The following is a 26,642-nucleotide window of genomic DNA, read 5'->3' on the forward strand; positions in this document are numbered from 1 at the left end:
GGACATTCAGCTGGGCTGAGGGGCCCAGGGCAGCAATTTGGAGGGGCTCCCACCCACTGATGCCCTGTGGAAGCAGCTGCTCAAGCAAAGTCCCGTGAGGTCCCTGTACACAACCCCCTCCTGGAACTGGCTGACCCAGGACCCAGATGACACTGGGGATGGCTATATCCTCTGGCAGAGCCTCCTAGGCCCTCTGTCACAGACAAGACCCCACTGTGTCCTCACTCTCTGCTGGTCTGATTCCTGCACTAGACTGGGATTCCAGAAGGGCAGGACGTAGATCAGATGCATCCCTGTGTCTGAGTGCTTGTGGAGGGATGGTTGGCCAGAGCAGCAGGGGGCGCTATGGCCAAGGGGCCCAGGCTCTGAGGGAGCCCCAAGGAGGGGTGACCTGGGCCAACTGGGACAGGGGACAGGCACTTGGCAGTCAGGGCCTCAGGGAATGGGAAGGATTTATTGGTCGCTGGGGGAAGGGGAAGGGGACCAGAGGCCACCTTGGCAGAGGACCTGCCTGATGCCCAGAGTCCTCTGCCTGATGTCCAGAGTAGCTGCACCACCAGGGAAGGGGCTGGTTTGGGCCTCGGGGCCATGTCGGGAACCTCGGGAGCCAATGAAGAGTGTTGAGTATAGGGGTCACCCTGTTGGTCGAGTGGCAGCAGAGGGGCCTGGGGCTGTTGGCTGAGGTGTGGCAGGTGGCCAGGATGGGGGCAGGAAGGAGGAGGCTGAGCCGAGGCCCCTGGGGACTGCAGGTATGGGAGGGGTGGGTGGGGACCTGGAGGGATCCAAGAGGGTGACATGCTAGGTTATAAAGTGAAAGGAAATTCAGAAAGGCTAAGCCAAGCTAATTTTGAGAGCAAATTTTAAAATACTACTGGAAAATGGAACGTGACTGAGTTGGAAATACAATGTTGATAGGACCAGAAACTCCGGAAGGGGTTAGAGAGATCCGAACAGCTCTTCCCCTGGAAGAAACCAGGACAGGGAGGTGGTGACACATGTTGGTCCACAGATGCAAAAAAAGAAGCAGCCAGGGGTTTTTACCAGCCTCTGTGACCCCTGGACTGGGCTTCAGGGAGTCCATCCATGGAAGGCAGCGTGGGATGTGGCAGGCAGCAGAACAGATTTGGGGAGTAAGGTTGCTAGAAAGCCTGCACTTCCTCATCCACAAGGAGCTGAGTACCCTGCCTGAGGGCAGCCTGTGAGTGAGCCAGGAGACTCCGTGATTCTGATGTGCCCCATGGGGGAAGGTGGCAGTGAGCAGCACAGGCTGTGGTCAGTTAGGTCACCGTTCCAGGACTTGGAGCAGCAGCTCCTCCCCAGGCCATGGGGGTTGGGGGCAGACACCGGTGGGGCTCAGTGGCCTCCTCTCTGGCCCCCAGTGCTGCCAGACTCGCGAGCCTTCTATTGTTAGGGCCTGAAGCAATGTAATGAGAATAAAAGATCCTAATGAGGGAACTCCTAATTAGAGCAAAATCTACGTTCAAGCCCCAGGGTGCTGCCCTTTGACTCGGCCTGCCCACCCACATCTCTGCTTGTCTGGCACCAGCACGATCTGACCCATGGGCACTTCCTGAGGACCCCAGAGTCTGACAACAGCATCCCAGTTACTACTGTGCTCTACTGGGTATTCAGAAACATCCTGAATGAGCAGGTTTTTATGAAAAAATGAAACCAAGGCTTGGAAATAGAAAATAAATGGGACTTCCTGCATCTCTGGTCTGTTCTGGAATGCTGATGTACTGGAGGGAGTGGCTGGGACTGTGTGTAGCTCCGGAGGCAAGAATGAGCAGCCACTGCCTTCTAGGCCCCGGCCCTTGGGTCACAGCCTCAACCCCCACCTCCTCCGGCTGGAACTAGATCCAGCCACTGCCTTGTTCTCCGGCTCCACTTAAAATTAAACCCTGATTCAAACTCTATTTGGGCATTTTGGATCAAAGGAAGAACAGAACAAATCTAACCAAAATATAATTTGGAGCAAGGCTCGAAAGAAAGCCCCGAGTACAGAGGGTAGGAAGAACAAGGCAGGGAAGGCTAACCCTGGGAGAGGCTCCTTCCAGGGACAGCCAGCCCTGCCTGGAGAACCCACCTGTCCTCCTTGGCCTCGGTGATCACGGTGATGAAAGATGTAGAGTCTTCCATGGCATCGAAGTACTCGGTATCTTCATCTTCCTCACTGTCCTCTCCTTTGGGAGTTAAGAGGCTTCCTAGAGACACATGTAAAACCACCGCCTCAGTCTGCAACTCTGAAAACTCAACTGCCTGAGGAAGCCCAGAGCCCAAACGGTAACTTTCACTTTGGACCCTGCTCCTTGACCCCTCCCCTTGCCCCCTCCCCACTCTGGTCACCTGGTCCCCATTAACCTGGCTGTGGCTGCCCTCCCTCCCCTTCCTGGAATGAGTTTCCCTCTCGGTGCTCTGGCTCAGAGGCCTCCCTACTTCTGGAAGCCTCCCCTGATCTCTCAACATGCCATTCAGTCTGTCTAGGGCCAAGCTTCCCTTTGAAGGACCCCCTTCCTGGGGTACCTGTCACCCCCAGGCCAACCCCAGGGCAGCCCTGCCACAGAGGGCCAGTTAGGCTCACTGGACTCTTATGAGAACTAGAACTTAAACACAGGGAGATAATTGCCCTTTGAGGGTGGCTGTGGGACATACAAAGTCACATAAGCACATCCAAATGTGGGCATGTCAAGGGCTATGTGTATTAGTGGCCTGTGTAAGCAGAGCCGGCTGGCAGAGACAGGAGTAGGCGAAGCACCAGTTGGATGGACAGAGGCTGAGCAGCCCCGGAGCAAGGGACCTAGCCAGGCTGGGTGGCCCTCACCCACTCACCTTCGCTGAAGCTCTTGGTGGGGTTGGTGGCCCGGCCGGGGGCACTGCGGAAGGCCCGTTCGAGACTATTGTGCTGCTTGGCTAGCTGCTCAATGGTCTCTTCCAGGTGGATGCGCTGTTCTTGCTCATACTGTAATGCACGCTGCCATTTCCGGCTGTGTGTCTCTGCTAGTTCCAAGAAGTCCTTGCAGGCCTTGGGAGGGAGGAGTGGCGGTGAGCACAGGGCCTGGGGCAGCGGGCCTGTCCACCCCCACACCCCACCTGCCAGCTGCGGGTCAGCGAGGAAGGCCCTGGGGTGCTCTCACCCCTCCCCCTCCCTTAGTTGGGGTGCTCAGAAACACCTTTGCTGCCCCTTTTAGCTGCCATGGGGACATGGGGACCCTGGCTTTCTCAGAGCCAGCCGGGGGACTGGCATCTGCCCTGGCTGGCGTCCCACAGTCAGGATGCCATCTGAGAACACCAAAGCCGGGTGTGACTGGTGGATGCTGCTGCACCAGCAGCAGCTGGGGAGGCTGGGTTTCCATATGGTTGGGGCCCAAGTTCAGCTGCCACATCCTCACTGTGTGCTGGACCTGAGGTCTGTCACAACCTCTGTCCCCACTAGAGCCCAAGACCTGTGGTGCTCAGGCCAGTCCCCACCTTTGGCACAGAAGGAAGGAAAGCCACATTCTGCTGTACTTCCTGGTTTAGAGAGGTGAAGACTTGTCTGGCAGAGGAGCTGAGACTGGACCTTTCCCCAAGGTTGCCTTCAAGTCTGTACCACATAACTCTGCTTTTAAGTGAGGTTCCCCCTTCAAACTTGTGGCCTACATTCACATCCAGATTCTTTTCAGCTTCCAAGATTCATAGTGGTTCTACCACACTCTTATGAAGCAGGGGTTGGGCATTCTGCCCCTCTCATCCCAGCAGAGAGGAGGGCGCTGGGCTCAGTTGTCCCTGGAGGGCATTGAGGTCCGAGCCAGCAGCCTCTGGATTTGTCCCTTCTGGACTCCTTCAATGCAGTAGGAAGGGACATATATCCTCAGCCCCACCTGCATCACTGGTCTCTGGCCACCACTCCCCAGCTCTCCCTTCCCACTCCTGTTGCACCAGCCACAGGGCTCCACACACATTACATGCTGTCTGACCCTGAGGGTTAGAGTCACGCTTTTCCGGAGGGACAGAGGTACACAGCCCCTCGTCTGTGACACAGGGACAACGTGGCACTATCTTGAGGGCAGTCAGGAGGAACCATGGAGGTCCTGTGCAGTGACTGGCCAAGTAGCACACCACAGACACTCCCTCGGGGACACCACAGGCATCAGCACCTGCCTACCGGCTACCCAACTGCTGCTCAGACCTCTCTCACGTCTCCCCCAGGAAAGGCTCCTGTGCCAGCTCAGTCAGGTTCCCCCAGACACTCCTACTCCCACCCCCCCAATCTCACGTCTGCAAATTAGCTTCTCTAGTGACTGTGCTGGTTTCTCTTGGTCCCGCAGAACCCCCAAACTCAGCAGCGGCTCCGCACATTTGCTGGGTGAGGGAACACCCTCCTAGGGATGGGTGTCGGGGCCTCTCAGGAGAATGGGGAGGGACAGCGCCTCACCAGAGGGGGCAAGCTCCTGTGGGGAAGGGTCCCAGCCTGGGACCCAGAGGGCTGGCCGCCCAGCAGGCCCCAGCAGGCATCTCACTCCTCAAGCCCACCCCCTTGTGCCTTCCCGTCTCTCATCTCCCCTCCCAGCACCCATGTGGAGTGGGCTGGGCCAGGCTTCCTCCCCATACCCCCTCATCCCCACACACCATTCTAAAGATGTGATGGGGGCCCAAGGGAACCAGCAAAGTATAATGAAAAAGGCTTGTTATCAGGAGTGGGAAGGCCTGGGTTCCTGCACAAGCCACTCTGCCCCTCTGAGCCTGTGTCCTGTGATGCAGAACAGTAATATCGGATAGATCCTGTGCTCTCAGGTTCCCTGTCCAGCTTTGCCCAGGAAAATCCTTGAGGTAGGAGGAGTGGGATCATCCCCAATTAACAAATGAGGAAACTGAGGCTCAGTTTCCAGCAGCTGCCCTGCAAGGCTCTGGGGAGGAGGTGTATTCAGTCCACCTCAGATTCAGGGGCTTCCCCACCCTCCCCAGAATGTTCCCGCCTGGCCATACCTAAGCCACTGTAACCAGCTTCTCCAGAAGGGGCAGGGATTTATACTGGCAGGTGACCTGGCACAGGGTGGGGCGGGAGTTAAATCCTTACAAATTTAACAGGCTCTGGAGACAGTAGAGGCCGCACCCAGGGCAGCCGCAGATCCGGGGCTATTTTGAGTTTGCAAATTAAGGATCTATGAGGTTCCCCCACTGGTGTGGAGCTGCATTCATGGTCTGTCATGCAATTTGGGGATGAGGCCACGCCTGACTGGCCTGCGACTTGGAGCCAAGCTTTCACCACCCAGGGTCCCACAAGGCTTCAGTCCTTGTCCTGGGTCCCTGCTCCTCCCTCACCACTGCAGGCCTCAGGCCACATGGCTACCCATTCCAAAGGCCAAAGTAGAAGACACCTCTTTGCTGGGTCTGCACCAGTGAGTATAAGAAGTAGTGGTAGAGGGTGGGGGGCAGAGTATCCCCTGGAGTCCTATGAAATGGGTGGGTAGGGACCCCCCCCCACCCCATTCCAAAGATGGTGAAACCGAGGCTCCGAGGTCCCACAGCAGGAGGTAGCAGACCGAGACCCAGAACTCAGGTCCTCACCCCAGAGTTCAGTCCACCCTGAGCCGTTACTCCCTTGAGACTCCTGTCCCACATCCTCCTTGTCTCCCCACAGCCCTAAGCTCAGCCACGGTGCCCAGTCAAGCTAGTCTCAGTTCCTGCCACCTGTTTGCTGATCAAGTAAGGAGTCCTAACACTGCAGGGGTGCCGGCCGACTCTGCCACTGGCCCTGGCAGCTTGCTAGGCCCTGGCAGCTTGCTAGGCCCTGCTGAGCCGGGTGCACCGTGCATGTCAGAAGGAGGCCCAGTGCTGCTGGAGGAGGAGCACCCTTGTTTCCCTGGGTGGGCATAGGCATGGGGCACACCGCTCCAGGAAAGCCCCTTGCCGGGTCTCCTGTCCCGAGACTGAGGCCCAGGGAGAAGGGGCTGCCCAAGGGACAGGCAGGATGGGCCCCAGAGCCATGCTTCCCCCATAGAGCCAGGCCTGCATGTCTTGGGGTGAGGGTACAGAGGCCCAGGCTGTGCCGTACACACGGCCTTTTTATGGGCAAGACACACAATGGGTGCCTCAAGGTTTTCTGGGTTCTTCTCGGTCTGTGGGTGCTCTGCCCCGTGGCATGCTGCCTGTCCCCCTTCCCCAGATTGGCCTGGCAGCGGCACCACGCCCCTTACCTCCACCCTTGCCCTCCACCAGCACCACTCCTTCATACCTGCCACCATCACTCCCCAGTAGCCCTCTACAGTTCCTGTCGCCATCTCTCTGTCACTGGGCTTTGACACTGATGGGCACTTTGATATCATGTAACTGATGGCATTTAAAACAAGCCTGGTAAAAGAGCCACAGACCACAGTATAAAACAGTAGCCAGAGGTCATGGTAACTACCTCCCACAAATCCACGTCGGAGGACTCTATGTGGCCTTTGGGCTTTCTGGCTACAAAAGCAAAGAGGGAGAGATGATCATAGTGCAGAGATGAATTAGACTGCCTAACTCCCACCCCTGATGTTCTGATGTTCACGCACTCGAAATGCTTTAGAAGCTACCATCTTTTCTTCCAAGAGAAAATGGAATGTTTGGTGTATTTTGTGCAATAGCTGACAGCCTCTTACAGACCTGGCCTCCAATCCTCTCCAGACTCACCCCTCGGAGCCCCATCCTTCCCCACTCACATGTGGCCCATCAGACTCCTAGCTCATCTGCAATAAATGAAATGCCCCAGTCACTGTACGGGCTGTGGGGAGTTCATCCACCCCTTCCACCCTGATGTGCCTACCTGGTGTCCATCCTCAACTCCCAAGGTTTCCTCTGCCGCTGCCCACCTTCTCCAGGCCCCATCCCAGCCACGCCATGGAGGGAGGCAGGTGCTGGCCTGGCCCAGCTGCCCTGGAATGCTGAGCTGGTCTGTGCACTGTGCATTCACTAAGCTGGATTAGGCCTGGGGCCTGCTGGGGGGCCGGCTGGGGGCAGCTTCCAGGGCCCAGGGAGGGGCCTGGCTCACCCACACCCCGAACGTGGTCACATTTCCTCTCTGCCACACGACTCTCAGAGAGCTGGGGCCCAGCCTTAAGAGCGGTGCCCTAGGCCACCACGAAGCCCCTTCCCACACTGTACATGCTCTTAAATGATGCAAGAGACGAGGAATGGACAGAACAAGGAGGCTGGCCTCTTGGGCCGTGGTGTCCTCATGGGAAAAATAGAGGGCTGAACCCCAAGACTCCTACAGAGTCCCTGATTCCATGGCCCATTGGGTAATTGCCCTCTGGGTGGAAACAAGGTTCCAGTCTCCAAGCCCTGACCCTTCCTCCTACCCTCAGGGCTATCGAGAGGGTGCCCGAGATGAAGAGGTGCGGGGTCCTGCAGGCAATGCAGTTCTACCTCTGTGTGGAGGGTGGGGAGCCTGCTGAGCTGCCCCAAAGCAGAGTGAGAACCAAAAAGCCCAGGACAAAAAAGGCAGCCTCCCAAACTGGGGCTAGCTCTGCTCAGCAACAGGCTGGGGAGCCGGTAGACCATTCCTTCCCACGAGGGGCTCTCCCTTCTCAGAAGCCTCGCCTTGGTGAAGGGGGCTGTGAGGCCTGCCCACCTGAGCCGTGTGAGCTCCAAGGGGAGCTGCTGCTGGTCCTCCTGACAGGGATCCGGGGGGATGGACGCCGGGTCTCTGAGCTAGAAACCTTTGTCCAGCTGTGGCCAGGAGGAAGGAGGACAAACTCTAATCGCTTTTGTTGTCCCTAATCCTAATCCTGACAACGATCTCACTGCTCCCCAAATATGGGCGGGTGAGCAGGGCGTGGGGTCAGCCAGCCTGGGCCCCGTGCCTGTCCTGCCTGTGGCCCCAGGCAGCCCCTCAAGCTCTCAGAAGGGTCTGCAGAGCCGAGACCCTGCTTAAGCCTGGCCCCTGTGCAGTCACTGCCGTCCTAGATATGGGCTTGAGGAAGGAGCCAGGGGACTGCTGGACGCTGGGGCAGGTGGCCCTTGGGCTCATGGAGGAGGTGGGGAGATGGGACAAATGCCCAGAAGTTCTAGGCTGAGTGGGTTCCCTGGGTTGACAGGGGCCAGCTTGGTGACTGGCTCTGTATCTAGCCACCAGCGCACAGCAAATTCTGGTAACCATGGATGCAGGGAGGACAGGAGAAAGGGCCGCATTTCCACCTGCAGCCATCCAGGACCCGCCAGATGTCTGACTTCCATGTCTGGCCTGCAGGCACCCTCAGGCTTTGGGGCTCCCAGGTATCTGCCCCCCATGCTGCTGGGGCTGAGGCTGCCCACCCACCATCTACCCCACCATACTGGTCCTCACATGGCCAGCATGACTGTAGTCTTGCCTCTAACTGGCCTGTCATCATAAAAGTAGCAAACAGGAGGAAGTCGTGCAGACTCACAGTCTCTCTGAGCCACTCTGCATGTCCAGAAGCTCACACCTGGGGACACACTGAGGTCAACAACATCCCCTCTCCACCCCCGGCCCCCCACCAAGAAGTAGTAGGCTGTCCTCAGTACACACATCCTAAAGGCAGGTAGGGGAAATGTCGAGGTTCACGCTAGGCCTGCACGGCTCAGAGGCTACTATAGCAGGAGACACACAGCCATCTCAGGCCTCCAAGACCAAGAGTGGGGACCTCTGGAGCCAGGACAGTAGTGCTGGGCTAACCTGGGGCTTGGGGGTAGAGTCCCTCTGGGTCAGGACCAGCCAAAATGCCATGCTGGGTGTTCAGCACTGTCCTGGCCCCTGGAAACCAAGCCTCTCAGCAGGGGCTGGGCCAGCCACCTGCCTGTTCCCGCTCCTCATGCAGCACTCAGAATAGACTGCGCGACTCACACAGGGCTGAGCCCTTCCCAGACACTGAGGGGACGGTTATGGCTTCTCCTTGATGTGGCTCACTCATGGCATTGGGGAGGCAGCTTTTCACTTCAATTCAAACTTTAAAATAGTCCTTTCCACATTCAAAATAGTTTACCCCTTGCACACAGGAACCAGCACCATCTGGCCGCCAGTTTGCCAACCGATTTTAAACAGTTATGGAATCTATTTTTATTCATCTCCCCAGGCCTCAAATGAGCAAGCTGTCAGGAGCAGAATAGTGGTCAGCTGGACAGGAACCTGCCTACGGGCCCCAGAAGGACAAGGGAAGGCAGCTCCCCTCACCGCTGCTCTGTTTGGGTGGGTGCAAGGACCCCTCTGTGGTCTCCAAACAAGGCTGAGAGAAGCCTCAGAGCATTTCCAGCACAAATAGTTCCGATCTGGGACTTTATTTCTGTGGTGCCCCAAATCTGAGTGCTCTGAGTTGCTGCATCTATATTGCATACATCTCCCACCTGGCCCTACTTGCCCACCTGTCCCCGTCTGCCCCCACCTGTCCCTGCCTGCCCTGCAGTTTGCTCTTACAGCTCCCTTCAACTGGAGTTGGAGGCCCACTCCCTCCCAGTCTGAATGTGCTGAGTGCCTCCCTCCACAGGCTCTCCTGCGTCCCTGCCGCCGTCAGGATCCGCACCGTCATCCTGCTCAGCCAGCTCTCCGGCAGGCAGCAAAGGGTGTCCCTCGTGAGCCTCTTCCTTCCTCAGTAAACTGAAAGCCCCAGAGTGTGCTGTCTCGTCAGGCCCTTTGAGGTAGGCCTGATGGGTAACCATCTTCTGTTGGTCAGTACCACTTCCTGTCCCCATTGGGCACTTTTGGTCTTTGGTCTCCCGTGGGGCTCACCCACTGCCCGGCTCTGCTCACTCACTGGCCGCACAAAACTTGTTTCTGGGAAAGGCCCTCCTGCATCCTACCTGAATCCATGGGACTGACCACTGAGTCCATGTCTAGCATTGTGAGGGTGGAGGTGGGGGTCAGACAGCAAGGGCCACCCATTCCTCTAGTGGCCCATGCCCACACCTTGCAGTTCCCTGAGAGCCCTGATCTCTCCCTTCACATCTGATCTGCTGGCCCTACCGTCAACACACAAAGCAGCCGGGCTAGCCACGCTAGCTCCTCGCTGCCCCCTCCAGTCTAAGCCACCACCCCACCCCAGGGGACAACAGGGCCTGCTAAAGGGGCTCTAAGCACCTGCCCCTGCCTTGCCTGTAGCTCATTCTCCAAGCAGCAGGGGGCTCTTGCTAAAACGTGAGTCAGATCATAGTCCTTGGCTGTGGGCTCATTCAGAGTGGAAAGCACAGTGTTCTCCATGAGAGCACAAAGTCTCCTGTGAGTGGCTCTGTCTCCCCAGGCCTCCCCTCCATGATGGCCAGCACTCACCCCGGCCTCCCATTGCTCCAGGACTGCCTGAAAACCCAGAACTGGCTCTTTCCCCACCTCCTTCCAGGTTCCGCTCCGCTCCCCTCCCCTCCAGCCAGTCAGTGCCTGGGACCTCCCACCCCACCCCACCCGCCCATTCTGAAGATCTTTTCGCCTCGGACATGCCCTATCACCTGCATGGTTACATCTCCCCAAGGGGATACAGGTTCTATGAGGCTGGGCTTTGTTTCCTGTGTGCCCAGGGCCTAGACCAGGGCCTGACTGGATCACGGAGGGATCACGGAGGGCCTCTTGTGCCTCAGTGTCCACCAGCAGCTGCACATCGCCCTGTTGCAAAGTGCTCAGTGGGTGCGAGTCAGGCTGACCTGAACTCATAGCTCCTAAGGGCCATGGGGTGGTCACGTGGTTGGAGGAGCCAAGTCCTGGGCCCCAACACAAGTCATGAACTCTGAGGAGCTTCTCACAACTCGAGGGTGGGGGCTGTGTCAGGAGCAGTCTGCCTTGCTTGGGGGCAGCTTCCGCACTGCGAGGGCCCGGAGGAGCAGCCAGTAGGGAACAGAGGCTGCCAGCCCACCGAGGGGGCTCAGCACTGGAGGAAGTTGACACCGGCACCTGCCACACAGCCCTCAGTGCCTTCTAATTGGACTGTGGCTGCCACGGCCCAGAAGAGGAGCTGTGAGCTGGTGGCATGAGAAGGTTCCCAGGGCTCAATGGCAGGGAAGTGGGCCGCATGCAAGTCACAGAAGCACGACTTCCCCAGCCAGGCTCTATCGTCTGGGACCTGCAGATAGAGCCTGCTTCCACAGGCTGGGGGAGGGGAAACTGGCACTCGCATCACTCCAGGCTGGCCCCCTGGAGGGTCTCTTCTGCTGGGGGCAGGGGCCATGAGGCTGGAACGCAGGGCTCAAGGGCGACCCATGGGAAGCCCAGGTCACCCAGGAAAGCCCAGGTATGCTGGGCCTGGAGACAGGTGATGCACTTCAGCCCTTGCGCACAGACCCCACAGCCAGCACTGGGGACTGCCCAGGGGCCAATGGCTGTGACTCCAAGTGTTCATGTAATAGCCAGGCCTGCCACTCTTGGGCAAAATGACTGTTCTGGGCTTTAGGGTGGCACCTGAATAGTACAAATGACGCTGACGACAAGGAAGCCATGATGACACCAACCTCAGTGGCCACTGTGAGGAGCAAAGTACCGGGAAGAAACTGGGGCAGGCTGCCACCTTCCTGGAGGCCCGCCCTACAAGCCAGGACACTCTGCTTTACAGCAAAGATAAATTTACAGGAAAAGAGAATGAAACTGGAGTTTATTCTTTTCACTTTATGGAAACTAACACCCAAAGCATGAGCTACTAATATGTATTAATTCAATCATTTTCCACCTTAAACCGTGTGACCAGCTCAATGCTAGTATACCAGGCACATCTTGGTTCCCAAGAGGGATGCTGTTACAACAGGTGCACTGAGGTTCAAGACTCCTCCATCTAAGAACCAAAGTCATTTAACAGTGCTGTGAGGCTCCTCTGATGGCAGGCTAATCCAGTTACCCAAACAGTAATCCATGCAGGGGGCTGCTGAGCTGCCTTTGATCAGACTCACAAAATCCCCCACCAGGGAGTTCTGCCAGGACGACGCCATGCCACCGCGGCTCCTGCATTCTCACTACCTGCTTGCTCTCAGTCATTCGCTGAGGCTCCTGGACTCCGGGCACTGTGCTGGATGGGGAAGGTCCGGGGCTTCTGACAGGGTGCCCAGCCCAGCAGGAGGATGGGCAAGACGCTGCAGCACAAAAGTCCGTCAGATGCTGTGGCCCCACAGACAGATGTGGCCACTATTCACACTTCCCTTCCCTGCCTGTGAGTGACTTTCCTCACATGTACAGGCCCCACTCTGTGGCCACTACATTTGCAGGATGTGCCCTGGCACCCAGGATGTATAATTAGCACCCAAGGGTCACTCTCTTGGTGGGCTGTGGTCAGCTGGGCTTGAGCTCACCTTCCGGCTGACCGTGAACCTCCCCAGCCCTTCGCCGGGCCTTCTACACACTTGGCCTTCAAAAGTGGGCACGTGAGCTGCTATCCCTGCAGCTCCTTGAGAAGGCTGCACCCACATGTGACAGGGTGTCACTATGTGAGTCCTCTGGACTGTGAGCTCTGGGGGTAGGGCGGAGTCCCTGCCTGGTCCAAGCCCTGGGAAGGCTCAGTGGGAAGCTGCTCAGGTCTGGGTTCAATTCCCAACAGGCAGGACTTTCCTAACTGCATGAACCATGTGGTCACGGCTTCACTAGGTGATAAGAAGAGTGAAAGGGGTTGCCCTGAGTTCACTGCTGTGCTGCGGGCCAATCTCTGAGTCCTAGCAACCAAACCACAAGTAGAGGGAGGGAGGCTGGGGCTAAGTATAGCCCTCCTGTGAAAAACGCAGTTAGTTATGAATTAATTTCATAAAGCACTGTTCCTATTTCTCTGTGACCAGGCTGGGTCATTTCTCTGCAAGGTGGAGTGACAACGATGGCATGGGGCAGTGACACATGGTTCTGCCTGCCAAGGGCTGGGTACAGGGCCTACTTTCTGACTGACCTTGTTCAAGTGGGGAAATGAAACAAGAATGGCTTTGTAAATGGTGAACAGCAGGCAAACATGAGATGTTGCTACTTAGAATTGCTTTTCTGACATGACACCCACTTTGGTTGGAACATCACATATTTGGTGTTCCCACTGGGCTACTGTTGGGGACACAGGTGACTTGAGATCTGGGGGCACAGGGATGCCTGGGTGGCTCAGTTGGTTAAGTGTCCGACTTGGGCTCAGGTCATGATCTCCTGATCTGTGGGTTTGAGCCACACGTCAGGCTCTGGGCTGACAGCTCAGAGCTTGCAGCCTGCTACGGATCCTGTGTCTCCCTCTCTTTCTGCTCCTCCCCCACTCACATTCTGTCTCTATCTCTCTCAAAAATAAACATTAAAAAAAAAAAAAAGATCTGGGGGCACAAAGCCTGGTGAGGGGGAGATGTAGAATAACAGGGGAAACTCTGCACAGTGGGCTCAGTGAGGCACAGCAGTGCCCCTAGGTTCCAGGGGGTTCAAGCCAGAGGAATGGCTTTCCTGACAGGAAGCTTGGAAAGTCTTCTGGCCATGGTAACATCCATGTGGGGTTCTGAAGGATGAAAAGGGATCTACCAGGCATCTAAAGGGTGGAGAAATTTCTAGAAGGTATAGCATAGGCAAAGGCACAAAGAGGTGGAACACTGTGATACTGTTCAACCTTCCTGATCCAGAAACTTCCTCTGCGTGTCCTGTTCCCTCAAACACTTACAGAAAGGGCCATGCTTGACTCGAGGTGAGTCTCACTGCGCCTGGGAGCAACAGCACAGGAATGGGCTGTGTCACTAACCACAGTTCTTGGGGTCTTAGGAATTGTCCAGGGAGTGCTCTCTCCACCCTGTTAGGAGCTATGCTTGTGATATCAGTACCCTTTCCCAAATTTGAAAGAGATTTAATTGTCCCTCTGACTTTTCTCCTGAAGGCTGAACAACTCCAGATTCCTGGCCACTTTGGGGAAAAGTGAAGGCAACACAGCTGATCCCTCTCTATGTGGGAAGGGAATTTAGACATTTGGTGTCTGACAACCGTGTAAACTGCGCTCCCAGAGCTGACTCGGTTCCTGCCAGGTGAGGCAGGAAGCATCAGGAAGGGTCCCCAGTAGAAACACGGGCCTCTGTACCAGCCTGGGCTATTAGCACAGCCTGTTGGGGCCAACGCCACACTTCTGTGTGCACCCCCCACAATGGAGGTAGATGGGAGAGGTCCTCACATCAGCTTCATGCTAGCAGGTGGGCAGAGCCCAGCCAGGAGTATGGCTCTTGGTCACTTGGATCGACTTTCCTGGTGCCAGAACTGCAGTCTTCTGTAATCAACCCTAGGGGCTTGCTTCCCATCAAACAATTCATTATGCACTTATATGGCAAACTGTTTTTATGGCTTCCTAAATACAGACAAGTCTCTGATGCCTGATAAAAGACTGCTATTAAAGACGCCAGTTGAGAAGTTCATTATCTGGGAAAAGCCAAAACTGCTTACTCAAGACAAAGCGGCTTCAGTCTCAGGAGGCGGAGAGGCAGAGCCAGGGAAGCCTCACGTGAGGATGGCTTCTAGGATGGACGGGAAATACAAATGTACCATCGTGTCATTAAATGCTTAATATCTGTGCCTGTCACTGGAAGAAGTGTGGTGACCCAGACCCGTAGAGTCTGGGGGCTGTAAGGAGGCCAGCTGGCCGAGAGGGTTAACACAGGAAGATGACAGTATGACCAATGATGGGATTAACCCGCAGGGTGGCCTCACGGCTGTGACCCAGCAGCCTCTCAGCAGGCAAGCACCAAATACCCCTGAGTGCTGTGGACAAAGGTCTGCACTTGCTGAGCTCAGGGAGCCAAGCACTGTGGATGCTGTGCCTGGGAAGAGGGGCGCATGTCCTCAGCCCCAGGCCCCAGGGTACAGATTCCTAAGGCTTCCTCCTGCACCAGGGGTGGCTCCAGTGGCAGGGTGGGTGTGGGTGGTGGATGTGGTCTACTCGCCCCAAATGGACGGCCCATTGTCCCAGTGAATCAGGCTCGGGGCAAGTCTCTGATGCCCCGGGGTCTCTTTTGCCCAGGGGTCTTGGCCTGCAGTGGGCTCCAGCCTCCACCTTCCCACACTGCCCTGGATGTACAGCCTAGTCCCAACTCCTGACCCTGCTCTGGTATGAACCCCTTGACTTGGAGGCTGGATCCCCCATCTGGCGCTTGCTGGGCACCAGTACTGTCCATTGTCTGTGGCCAGCCTGATGGTCTGCCTGAACCACCTTCTCTGGACATGGGCCGCCTTCTCTGAGGTGGCCTCCATTTCTCCACATCTCCCCTTTCTGGTCCCTTTGCCAACATGCCACCCTGGTCCTGATGTGTTCCTCCTGGGGGCCGTCCCTGGGAGGAGGCTATTGCAGTGAGACCTGTGTCTGCATGGGAGAGGCCTAGAAGAGCATACACATCTCGGGGAAAAACTTACCAGGCAGAAGGGAGAAGGTCCCAGAAGCACAGTTAAGCATTATATTCTCTGCCACTAGGAAAAGACCCTCCCAGCTCCCAGTCACAGCAATGTGATTTCTAGAAACCCATGGAAAGCAATGACCCCCAAGGCTGTGCCTCTTAATTTACAGACCGTGGCTACTCATTTGGCTACTATCAGGTTGGTATGACCCATGATGGCAGGTTCATCTTTAAGCTCTTCTGGCTAAAGGAACCCCCAATGCCCATCTTCTACCCGCATACATGCCCCTGTGGTTACTGGGTCCTGATCCTGTTACATCTGAGTGGTGAATTAGGGGAAAGAGCAGTAGCAGTTGTTGTGGGTCAATGTGGCAGCTGTGTCCCTAATGTGTGGGCAGAGCCACCTGCTCAACTCGGGCCCTGGGCTTCCTCAGCTAGGCCCGAATCACCTGCAAGCCTCGAGATTCCAACCCCCACTCTGGTTTCCATCAGACAATCACAAAGAACACAGGAGGGAGCCAGCTTTGGGAAATGACCTGAAGCCACCAAGAAACGGAGTCCTGGTTTGTCAAGCACCCTGGCCACCCATTCAGGGACTGTGGTGCTGGTGTCGGGGAGCTGCTTCCCTTCTGGGGAGCCCTGGGCCAAGGCAGTGATGCAAGTGGGCACTTACATTGATCATAGCATTTGAGGTGATGCGGAAGAGGGTGGCCCGTTCGTTCACAACCTTCAGCTTCTCACTGCTCTCGTATGGGATTTTGAGGCTGTCCAGCTCACTCAGCGAGCGCTGGAGGGCGGCACCGTGCTTGGCGATGAGGTCATTGCACGTGCTGAGGTCGTCCAACTTCAAGGAGAGGCTCTTGATGGTGCTGTGTAGCTCGCTCTTGTCAGCTGGAGAGGCAGTCTCGTCGTCTTCGTCCCCAGAGTCATCTGTGGAAGGAAAACGAGTCGCCATGGTTATTAACCAACCAGCACAGCACCAAGGGGCCTACATGGCCTGGGCCCAGGAGGAAGGAGCAGATAGAGCCACTCAAAAGAGTGCACTGGATGGTGCCAGCTCCTGCTCCTGGCCAGCCTTCCAGGGTAGGCACAGGCCCTCCTGAGTCAGGGGGAGGGGATGCAAGGGGAGACCAGCTTGATGGACAAGGCCCGGCCTGCACTTTGGGGGAGAAGGCCTGCAGGCACCCGCCTGCATGTGGGGCACCAGTCCCCTAAGCTGCACCTTACAGGCCAGGGTGGACTGTGCTGGGTGGAGAGGTGGGGGCTGTTGTGAGGAGCAGCTCTCGTTGCAGACCAGGGACCCCGGATGAAGGCAGGCTCCTTTCCCTACATCACAGGCTCAGCCTAAACTGACCCACACTTTCCTGCCGGCCTCACTTTGCTCTCTGCCCATGCCCAGCCATGCCCAGCTGCCCCCTGTTCCCTGCGACACTTGAGTGCTTATGCTTGGGGCCTGTGTCTTTATAGCCTGAAACCTCCTCACACCTCCCCTACCTTCTCAGAGGTCTCACCCCTACCCAGCCCCAGCCCAATGCCACCCTATCTTCAAAGCCTGCCTGAAGACCCCCCAGGCCGTACTCCCCTGCCCTGTTTCTGCCCCATGTCATCTTCCCACAGGCCCCACCCAGCTCCCCTGCAGTAGCCGGGCCCCTCTCATTTATCAAATGTCTTTTTGTCCAGACGCTGGTTGTAGCATCTCCATGGCCTTGTCAGGCGAGGGACTATACCACCCCCCAGGGACAGACAGGTAGCTGAGGACCAGAGAGGTGAAGTCATGCCCCAGGCCACCCAGCTAGTCTGTCTGCCTTTACAGCTACCTTCTTCATGCCAGGCTGCTGGGTCCTCTGTGAGTGGGCCAGGCTGGTGCCCACTCTCCTCTGTGCCAACCCCTCTCACCTCTCACAAAGCTGCCCAGGTGCCCTTCCTGGGAGTCCGGGGTGCCTTGGAGCCCAGCCCACTGCCAGCCCTGGCTGTGTCCAAAGGGAGGCAGGGCTATGGGGACCCCGAGGGGGTGCACTGCAGTGGGTGGGGTAGGTGGGCAGCTCGCCTGGCCCCCGCTGCTGCTTTAATAGACGGCACAGGACAATAAAGAACCCAGAACCTGTAACTCCCAGGGGTTTCTGAAATGTCTTTCTTCAGAAATAATCAGCACAAAACTTTTTTTTTTGTAAAGGAAATCTGTAACCCAAGATACAAAATTAAAAAAAAAAAGGAGTATACTGTGACAGAATAGAGTTCTTCCCACGGCAGGCAGGGTGCGTGGGGGTGGCCACGGCTGAGTTACTGCTCTTAGCATGCCCTGAGCTGGTGGCAGTGCCAGGACAGCCAGCAGCGTGGGGCCTGGGTGGGTTGGAAGCTGGGGGTGCAGTGTCCACTGCAACCCTGTCCCCACTGGTCATGGGGGCTAGCGGCCAGCATCCAGGCTTGGGGCAGAGAGGGCTCTCCCTCTGCCCACCACAGCCAGCCCAACTACAGCGCAGAAATGACCCAGTGTCAGGAGACCACACGTGCTGGGTCAGTGTCTGGGCCCCTCGCTTGATCAGTGTGAATGCTGAGCCTCATGGTGGTCAGCAGACAGTGAGAAATGAGAAAACGCAGGTTCTGAGACACCGAGCCACCAGTTTAGGGCCCTGCTGTCAAGGGGGTAGAGCTGTTTCTGAATCCAGGTCTGTCTGGCTTAGAGCCTGGTCTCTCAGTTACAATGCAATCTCCTGTCACCTTTCCAGGTTCAACATGTCCAACAACCAGATTGGTCGGCCACCGACCTGTCAGAACAGCTGCAGTTGTATGCTGGGAGGGGTGTGTGGGGACATGCTGGCTGCGGGTCAGCCTGAACGGGACCCTCTGTGCTCTAAGCAAGAACTGATGAGAGGCATGACTAGGCTACCTCTGAGCATCTGTCTGTGTGGTGGGCAGAGGTGGGTAACCACACCTCTACTTAACTCGTTGTTATGCAGTACACCTTAGTAAGCAGCTCTTAGGGTCCAAGTTCAGGTCCAGTGGCCGGGGACATGAGGATGTACTTGTTCTGCTCCCAAGCTGTGAGCTGTGTTGTTCGGGCAGGGATGGGAAGATTCTTGGGTCAGCGGTTACTGACCAGCACAGTGTATTCTATGGGGATGGGCAATGAGAGTCTATCCCAGAGGGACAGTGAGATCAGGAGAATGAGGGAGGGAGGGCGGGTGTGTGGGCAGGGCAAGAGGGAGGGAGGGAGTGGGTGAGTGACGGAATGAATGATCTTGGGCTTTTCATGAGGCCCATCCACAATTCTCAGTGGCATGCATGGAGGTAGCAGGTCACGCACACCAGTGTAGTGTCTGGAGAGAGGCATGAGCAGCAGGAGTGAGGCACCGAGGAATTGACTGGAGAGGGGGGATGGTAAAGGGCCTCTGGCACAGCTAAGGAGCCTGGGCCTTCATCCCTTGGCAAGAGCGAGAGTGTGGGCATTTAAATAGAGGTCCCTGGGAAAGATGAGATGGGTGGTAAGTGGCAGGATGAGCAGACTGAAGGGCCAGAGTAGCCACAGGAGGCCAGGGGTTGGAAAGAACAGGACCCTTGAGCCCAGCCCAGATGTGCTGATGGCAGCACCCACCCAGCACCCACCGAGCCCCAAGGCCATGACCATCTAGTGATGGCCGCACTCCCAGGCAGTGCCCGTCCCCAGCCAGTCCTCTAAGAGGAGCGGGTAGATGTCACTCAGAAGCTGATGTGTGGCCCAGCCTCTCGCTTTCCCACAGGGTCATGGCTGTTCAGACATATTCCTGAGCATAGTGCTGTGAACCCCCACCCAAGCCTGGGTGGAAGCAGAGCTGAACCAGGAAAGGGACTCTGCCTCTAAAATGATGAACCCTGGGGCACCTGGGTGGCTCAGTCGGTTAGGCGTTTGACTTCGGCTCAGGTCATGATCTCACAGTTCATGGGTTTGAGCCCCTACGAGGGGGCTTTGTGCTGATAGCTCAGATTCTGCTTCTGCTTCTGTCTCCCTCTTTCTCTGTCCCTCTCTGTTTGAATTCTGTCCCTTTCTCTCTCAAAAATAAACATTAAAAGAAAATTTTTTAAAATGATGAACCCTGACCATGCTGAGTCCCCAGGTCTCAGTTTGGGGTCAGGGGTCCTTGCAATGAGCAGACTCACACTGGAAAGAGAGATGAAACTCATTATTAGAGATGTAAATAAAACTAATGTGATACTAGTCAAGTTAGAAAAAAGAATGAATGGTGCTGGATTAGCTTAGGCTTTCTGAAGGATAAACTGGCAGATACCCGTCAAGAGTTCTGAAAATGGCTCTTCAGGGGCGCCTGGGTGGCTCAGTCGGTTAAGCAGCCGACTTTGGCTCAGGTCATAATCTCGCGGTCCGTGAGTTCGAGCCCCGCGTCGGGCTCTGTGCTGACAGCTCAGAGCCTGGGGCCTGTTTCAGATTCTGTCTCCCTCTCTCTGACCCTCCCCTGTTTATGCTCTGTCTCTCTCTGTCTCAAAAAAATAAATAAACGTTAAAAAAAAAAATTTGAAAATGGCTCTTCAGCTTCTCCCTTTCAAGTTTTTTTTTTTTTTTTTGAGAGACAGAAACAGCAGAGGAGAGACAGAGAGGAGGCAGAGAGAGAGAGAGAGAGAGAGAGAGAGAGAGAGAGAGAGACAGGGAAAATCCCAAGCAGCCTCCATGCTGTCAGTGCAGAGTTGGACATGGGGCTTAATTCCATGAACCATGGAAATCATGACCTGAGCTGAGATCAAGGGTTGGACACTTAACCGACTGAGCCACCCAGATGCCCCCCCGCTTCTTCCTTTGATGGGGGGACTCTATTGGTGGGGAATTTGGTCCAAAGGAAGGCAAACACTTGTATGCACAAAGTTGTTCAGACCTATGGCTCTCAAGTTTATGGTCTTGGACTCTCACGCTTTTTATGACCCCACGTATCCCCTCTGTTCAGTCCCCATCTCCACAAAACAGCAAACACGAAACCATCCACAAATGTAAAATCCTATAGAAATTTTGCAGTTTTGTATATTAATACAAGAACAGCAGGAACTGAAATCTAGGGCCAAGTCAAAGCCATGCTCCTGGGCACAGAGGGCCCCCTTGCCTGCCTCAAAGCCCACGTGAAGGCCAGGATTTAGTACGCTGAGCAGTTCTTGGGGGTGGGGGCTGCCAGGTTGTCCTGGGGTGGTATAAAAATGAGGTGGTCAGAGTGAACAGGCATGAATGCTGCTTTGTGTGGCTGTCTTCCTTCTCTGAGCCTTGGGATCCTCGGGTGGACAGCAAAGACACCAACACCCACCTCACAGGTCTGGGATGCAACTGAGTGTCAGGTGGGCCACATCAGGTGGGATTATCCCCAGCGACAGCAGCGGCCACACCGAGGGGATTTCTGTGCATCTGGCCTGGGAAACGAGATGCAACGTTCAAAGAAGCACACCCTGGTTTTCATGTGGTGGCTGAACCCAATGCCCCTCCATGACCTTCTAGAAAATGCTGGTCCTTTAAATGGAGGTCTACCTGAGCACTGGGAGGGTGAAATGTTTTATCAGCCAGGACCCGGTGCCGACCTGGGCTCGGCCCCAGCCGAGTTTCAGTGGAGACTGGGAAGGAGCCAGTGGATCCCTAGCAGGTGGTGTCTCTGCATAAGGCCCAGGGGTTAAGCCAGGAGTGGGGGATTGGGGGTGGGAGAGCTGCACTGCTGAAGTGCTGAGGCAGGGAGGGAGGCCAGCGGGCAAGGATGTGGCCCCAGGCTCAGAGCCGTGGTGGCACCTTCTAGGGCTTCTCAGGGCCACTGTGGAGAGCATCAGAAAATGTCCTACTTTTCTGGGCCCCTCCTCAGCTGCTGCTTTGTCTCCATTCAGAACAACTGGTAGAGCTTCTGGGGAGGCAGACTCTGGCCCTCAGATAAAGGACAAGTGTCTAACGGTGAGGGTGGCTCAACAGGACAAGAGGAGGTGATGGAGGAGCATGGCTCCCAGCCCTCACTGTCTCCTCCACTCACTTCTCCTGTTTTCTTCACAGTTGCTGTCAGCTGATACAAGCATGGCAAGAGCATTCTGGCAGCCTCTTAGGCTGTCGGATGACACAGGATGGTTGTGGCATGGCCAGGATAAACCCAAGAAGGCAGACTGGTCCACAAACTCCCTCCAGAGCATGGATGCTTTTCCGTTGTGCCCACTGCCGTCAGGCCCATGCCTTTGCTTTCAGATGGGAAAACTGAGGCCCAGAAGGAGAGAGGTGCTTGGTCAAGGTCAGACGCTGGAGCAGCAGCAATGGCAGCTGTAATTTGCTTTGACTGAGCCCCCAGTCTGTCAGATATGGCCTAGACCTTGGGCAGGCTCTTTCCAAGTGGCTAAGGTGCATTTGTTGAGGGCTCAGAGCCTGGGTTTTTGGGCAGATGATCCAGATACTTCTCCCAGGAGGGGAGTACCTGGGGAGCACTGCTGCTATCAGAGCCTCCTCCCCAGGCGGTGGGAGGCTGGCCTCTGATCACATGTCACGCACAAGCTGCTGATATCAGGAGCCCACAGCGCTGAGCGCGGGCACTCAGGTCTGCTGGGGCAGAGTGCTGGGGCTCACTTTTTCTCTCAGCACAGCCTGAGGGTGGGGGAAGATAGGAGAGGACGGGGACTGCCTTTACTGGGCAGCAGGTGTGAGCAAAAGGGCCAGTGAAAGGACCCCAAAGTGCACATGGCACCTGCCCTTAGCTTGGTGAGGATCCTTCTGCCCATCCTTCCTGTCAAATCTCTATCCCTTCACGGGGCTCATCTTTCCCCTTCTCTCCGGGACATGCACTGTCATGCTGGCCCTGCAGTGCCCCTCACTGGCTGCCTCCGCCAAGCTCCCTGCAGTCAGTTGCTCTGTCTCACTCATTTGGCTTCAGGCTGGCTCTGCGCCTCGCTGGTGCCCTCCGGAAATGCTGCATGAGTTGCACTCAGACCCAGCTTGGGTCTCAGCAGCTCAGGAAGCAAGGTCTGGAAGAGGCAGCTTCCCGCAGCGATGAAGCAGCTGGATGAGATGGCAGCATCCTATCCTTGCACCCTTAGCACCCTCATTTTACAGGTGAGGAAACTGAGGCTCAGAGCAGGATGGATCCTATGTGAGTGGCAGAGTTGGGGTGTCACGTCCCCCCCTGCCCTGTCATGATGGCCATTTTCCACCCCTCAGTGCTGGCCACACTGCGGGGATCTCTGTGCATCTGGCCTGGGAGATAAGCAGTAAGGCCAGGAGAGACACCCTGGCTTCTGGGAGACCATGCACTATCCTCTAGTCCCGGAGCGAGTACCCACCCTCACCCTGCACAGTGATTTCTCTTTATTGCAGGACTAATGCATCTCATCTTGCCCTGCTGTTCCCAGCCGAGGTCATCTCATGCTCCCTCCAAAACTGTCAGGTTTGCCAGGAGGAGGACAGAGCCAGAGTGTCTGCACTGGGGGGGCCTGAGGACCCTGCCACCCTGCCCTCATCTCCGCGAGACGGCTGAGGCTCAGGGCAGGTGGTGTCTGGGCCAAGGCCACCAGAGTCAGGGCAGGAGCCCACATCCCCACACTGCTGGCCTCCAAGGACACAGCTCACAGAGGACAATGACCCCAGGGAACCTAACTTGAGGAGCAGTGATAGGGAGTACAGGAGAGCTGAAGGGGGCAAGATGAGGGCCTCTGGCAGGATGCAGGCAGCATGGGACTTCTGCACGGGCAATGCTCATGCCCCACTTTGCAAAGGACCGGCTTCTCCCCTTCTGTGCCTCCCAGCAGGGCTGCCAGGGCCATCTTGCTGAACTCCCACCTCGCTTCCCCAGGCCTTTGCTCTGTCTGTGTACGGCTGATCCCAGCACGCTAACACTCAGATCAAACCTTCACAGAAAAGCGACTAAGCAGGAATCCTGGTGAGTTGCATTGCCATCTAGAAATATCTAGAGATGTTTCAGAAGGCTGTGGCTTCTGAAACAAGGACGATGGACATGGAAGATGGAGAAGCCGACTCTGCTCTTCATCTTCCCCAGAGAGGGCGCTGGGCCAAAGAGGACCTGCACCTTCTAGCAAAAACAACTTCTCAGTAACTGCTGAGGAGGAGCTTGGCCTGACATTCCTTGGCCAGTGGCACTCCCAAGCCTCCTTCACTAAAGCAACAGAAGCAAATAGCAGCTCCAGACTATGAAACATGAAAGAACAACTGATCTGGCCTCCAAGGCAGACTCAGGACAAGGCACAGACAGCTCTTGAGACAGCGAGGCCATGTAAAAAAATGTTCCAGCCTATTCTCAGACACCACCATTTCCAGAAAAGTACAGATTCCTAAAATACCCATCAGCTTTCACCAGCTACACACCAGAATGAACTTTTTGTTAGAAGAGAATAAATCCACAAAACTCAGGTTACCAGTGTTATAAAGGCAGCAGTCACAACTTCTCTGTCCAACATGGCCAGGCCAGCAGAGTGTGGCAGTGGCCTCCCATCCACAGCAAGCTCTCTGAGTGTATGAGTTTCCAACACTTAGTTGCTATACTAGCTTGGCTAGTGTTCCCTGACCCCCACCCCAAAATTCATGTCCTTCCTGGAACTTCAGAATGTAAAGTTACATTCCAGTTACAGAGGTAATTGGTTAAGATGAGGTCATACTGGAATAGGGGGGGTCCTTAATCTATGACTGATGTCCTTATAAGAGGAGGAGAAAAGACACAGAAATATACATGATAACAGAGACAGAGACCTAGGGGACGGATGTATTCACAAGCCAAAGATCTATGCCAACTGTTGTCGGCAACACCAGAAGCTGAGAAAAGCCTGGAACAGGTTCTCAGGCCTTTGGAGAGCACGGCTGTGCCAACACCTTGATTTCAGACTTCTGGCATCCAGAATTGTGCAAGAATAAACTTCTGTGGTTTTACGCCACCAGTTTGTGGTGATTTGTGATGGCGACCCTAGGACATGAAAAAGACAGCTTAAAACAACGCTTATTCATTACCTTACAGTTGTTGAGGTCATAAGTTGTAAAATCAAGGTGTTTTAGGGCCCTGATATCAGCCCTAAAATCAGGGCTGAATTCCTCTGGAGGCTCCAGGGGAGACTCTGTTCCTGTGGCTTTTCTGGCTTGTAGAGGCTGCCCCTGTTCCTCGGCCTGTGGCCCCTGCCTCCATCCTCAAAGCCAAGAGAGTAGCATCTCTGCGACTCTCAGACTCCTGCCTCCCTCCTATAAGGATGCTTGTGATTCTACTGGGCCAGGTGGATAATCCAGGAGAGTCTCCCTATCTCAACATTCCTAAATACATCTGCAAAGCCCCTCTGCCATGCACAGGTTCTGGAAACTAGGCCTTGGACATCTTTAGGGGCCACACCAAGTAGCTGTGGCTGAGCTGCACAGCAGGCCACATTCTCACCTGTCCTGCATCATCATGTTTGATTTGCTGCCCTGGGGTGTGGTTCCTGGATGCTCTCTCATTAAATGTGGAGACCTCTACCTGGGCACAGAGGCCTCACAAATTCCTCTGTACCCCCTCAAAGCCCGGCACATATATCTTCCTGACCCAGGGAGGAGCTGGGTTCTGGGCCAGGCAGTCCTGCTTTGACCCCACGTGCTCTGGGTTAAGTGCGCTCATCCATATGCTTGGGGATATCAATACCTGCCCTGGAAAAGGATTTAAGCAGCCAGTGTGCAACCAGGGCAGAACTGGGAGTTACTGGTCTGTGGCCCACCAAGATCCCTGTCACCCTTATCAGTATAGCTCACTTTTGCACAGAACCAGTCTTGAGTTTACTTCAAATCGTAGAGGCTGGGAGCTACAGGGAGAGAGTCCCTGTATATTGGCTGTGCCCTGGCCCCTGCTCCCCACTCGGGCTCTCCTCAATGCCTTTAATATCCAGCTCTGGCTGAGGAGCCCGCTGGGGACCCGCACCAGGGCTGGGACCCTCATTCACCCTCTTTCACTGGGGGGCCTCCTGGGAAGGAATGGGTTGCTATGGAAATAGTGCAGTGGAGCCAGGTAGGCTATTTTTAGAAGTAGAGCTTTTTTTTTTCATCTTTGGAGGAAAATGGATCAGGTTTCTGGGTGGGGAAGCCCTGTTAGGGGCAGCAAACACAAGCTTGGAACTAACAAAAGGCTGTGAAGGCTGGTTTGGAGAGGGCAGGGAGACACGGTGGGGATGCGGGAGTCACAGGCCCTGGGGCCACCCCATATTGTACTACCTCTTGCTTGTTTCTCTGGGAAGCCTGGCTTTGCCCTCACCTGCCCATGAACTCCTTGGGATCAAGGCACGAGATGGCCAGGGGACCCCCCCCTCCCCTCACATGCTATGCTGGAGATATGCTGGAGATGAGGCCCTGGCTGCAAAGGGACCTCAGGACAGGCAAGGCCAAGGCCAGAGGGAGCCAAGCACACACCCCTCCCCCTCTGCACGTGCACCCAGCACTAGACTGGATGAGTTTTATGAGGAGGTGGTGCAGCGATGGGTCCTGACCACATGGAAAGAGGACAGGTCTATGGGGGTGGAGGGACAAGCACAGAGGCCCCAGCAGGGTCCTGGGCAGGGGGGAACATTGAGGAACATTCAGAAGGCTCATCCATCTCTGGGTGCCAAAAAGGCAGGAACTCCCCGGCCCCCACGCTCAGGCCCCAGCTTGGAGCAGCACCTGCCATTGCCCCTCTTTGCTTCTCCTTCCCGGCTCTTCAGCTCACCCTGTGCCTCAGGTGGAGACCTCACAGCCTCGGTGTTTTTCCACTTTGGCCCCATTGCCTGGATTTCTTTCCTCCTCTACTCTGTCTGGCAGATGGCTACTTCCCCGAGGCCTAGGACCCACGTTGTCTCAGTGTCTGTGTGTCCTTGCTCGCCCCAGGCTGGCCCCACTGGCCCTGTCCTGGCCTTCCACAGGGAGAGAGCCCCTGCCCCTGCCACATGGCTGGAGCCTGCATTAGTGCAGCATGGGCCCCACTGCACCTGGGGGCTGAGACCCAACTTCCCAGCGGCAGCTGCCGGGCACTTACATCACCAGCAGGACTAACCCTGACCCAGTGGTGCCCCCTTGAGCCAGCAACGCGGTTAATGGGGACAGGCACTGCTCCCTTTCCTCCCTCAGTGGCCACATCTCCCTGGGGCTCCCAGATGCCCCACCAGGAGGACTTTCATCCCCATCCTGAGCCAGAAGGACTCTGCGCAGGGAGCGCATCCTCGTAGTTTGCAGTCTGGCTGTGCAAAGAGACACCCCACTGCAGGGCCTCTGAGGAGACACAAACAAAGCAGGTATCACTTTCAAGTGAGAACTGCGGGGGCACTGCACTCTTGGCAGAAAACAGCCATTTCCAAGCTGCAACGTTAGTGCCCTGAAAATTCAATTACAGCAGGTTTGGTGGTTTTTCTTTAGATTTTGGGAGGTTTGTTAAGCTGCCGGAATTTGATCGCAGAATCTAATCAGCTGGCTG

The 26,642-nt window shown here is 55.9% G+C and overlaps 1 protein-coding gene across 5 annotated transcripts in view; it reads right to left on the reverse strand.

Moving 5' to 3' along the window:
- The window catches only part of OSBP2 (oxysterol binding protein 2), a 191,257-nt gene that overhangs the window by 16,644 nt on the left and 147,971 nt on the right, over nucleotides 1-26,642 (reverse strand). For all 5 annotated transcript variants that reach the window (XM_015537686.2, XM_042961992.1, XM_042961993.1 and 2 more), the window contains exons 3-5: nucleotides 15,926-16,182; nucleotides 2,830-3,022; nucleotides 2,087-2,204 (exon numbers count right to left, since the gene is read on the reverse strand). In XM_015537686.2, coding sequence (XP_015393172.2) covers nucleotides 2,087-2,204; nucleotides 2,830-3,022; nucleotides 15,926-16,182 — 568 coding nt within the window. The remainder of the gene's footprint in view (nucleotides 1-2,086; nucleotides 2,205-2,829; nucleotides 3,023-15,925; nucleotides 16,183-26,642) is intronic.

This window comes from Panthera tigris, chromosome D3 (assembly GCF_018350195.1).
Source record: "Panthera tigris isolate Pti1 chromosome D3, P.tigris_Pti1_mat1.1, whole genome shotgun sequence".
NCBI classification, from domain to species: Eukaryota; Metazoa; Chordata; class Mammalia; order Carnivora; family Felidae; genus Panthera; species Panthera tigris.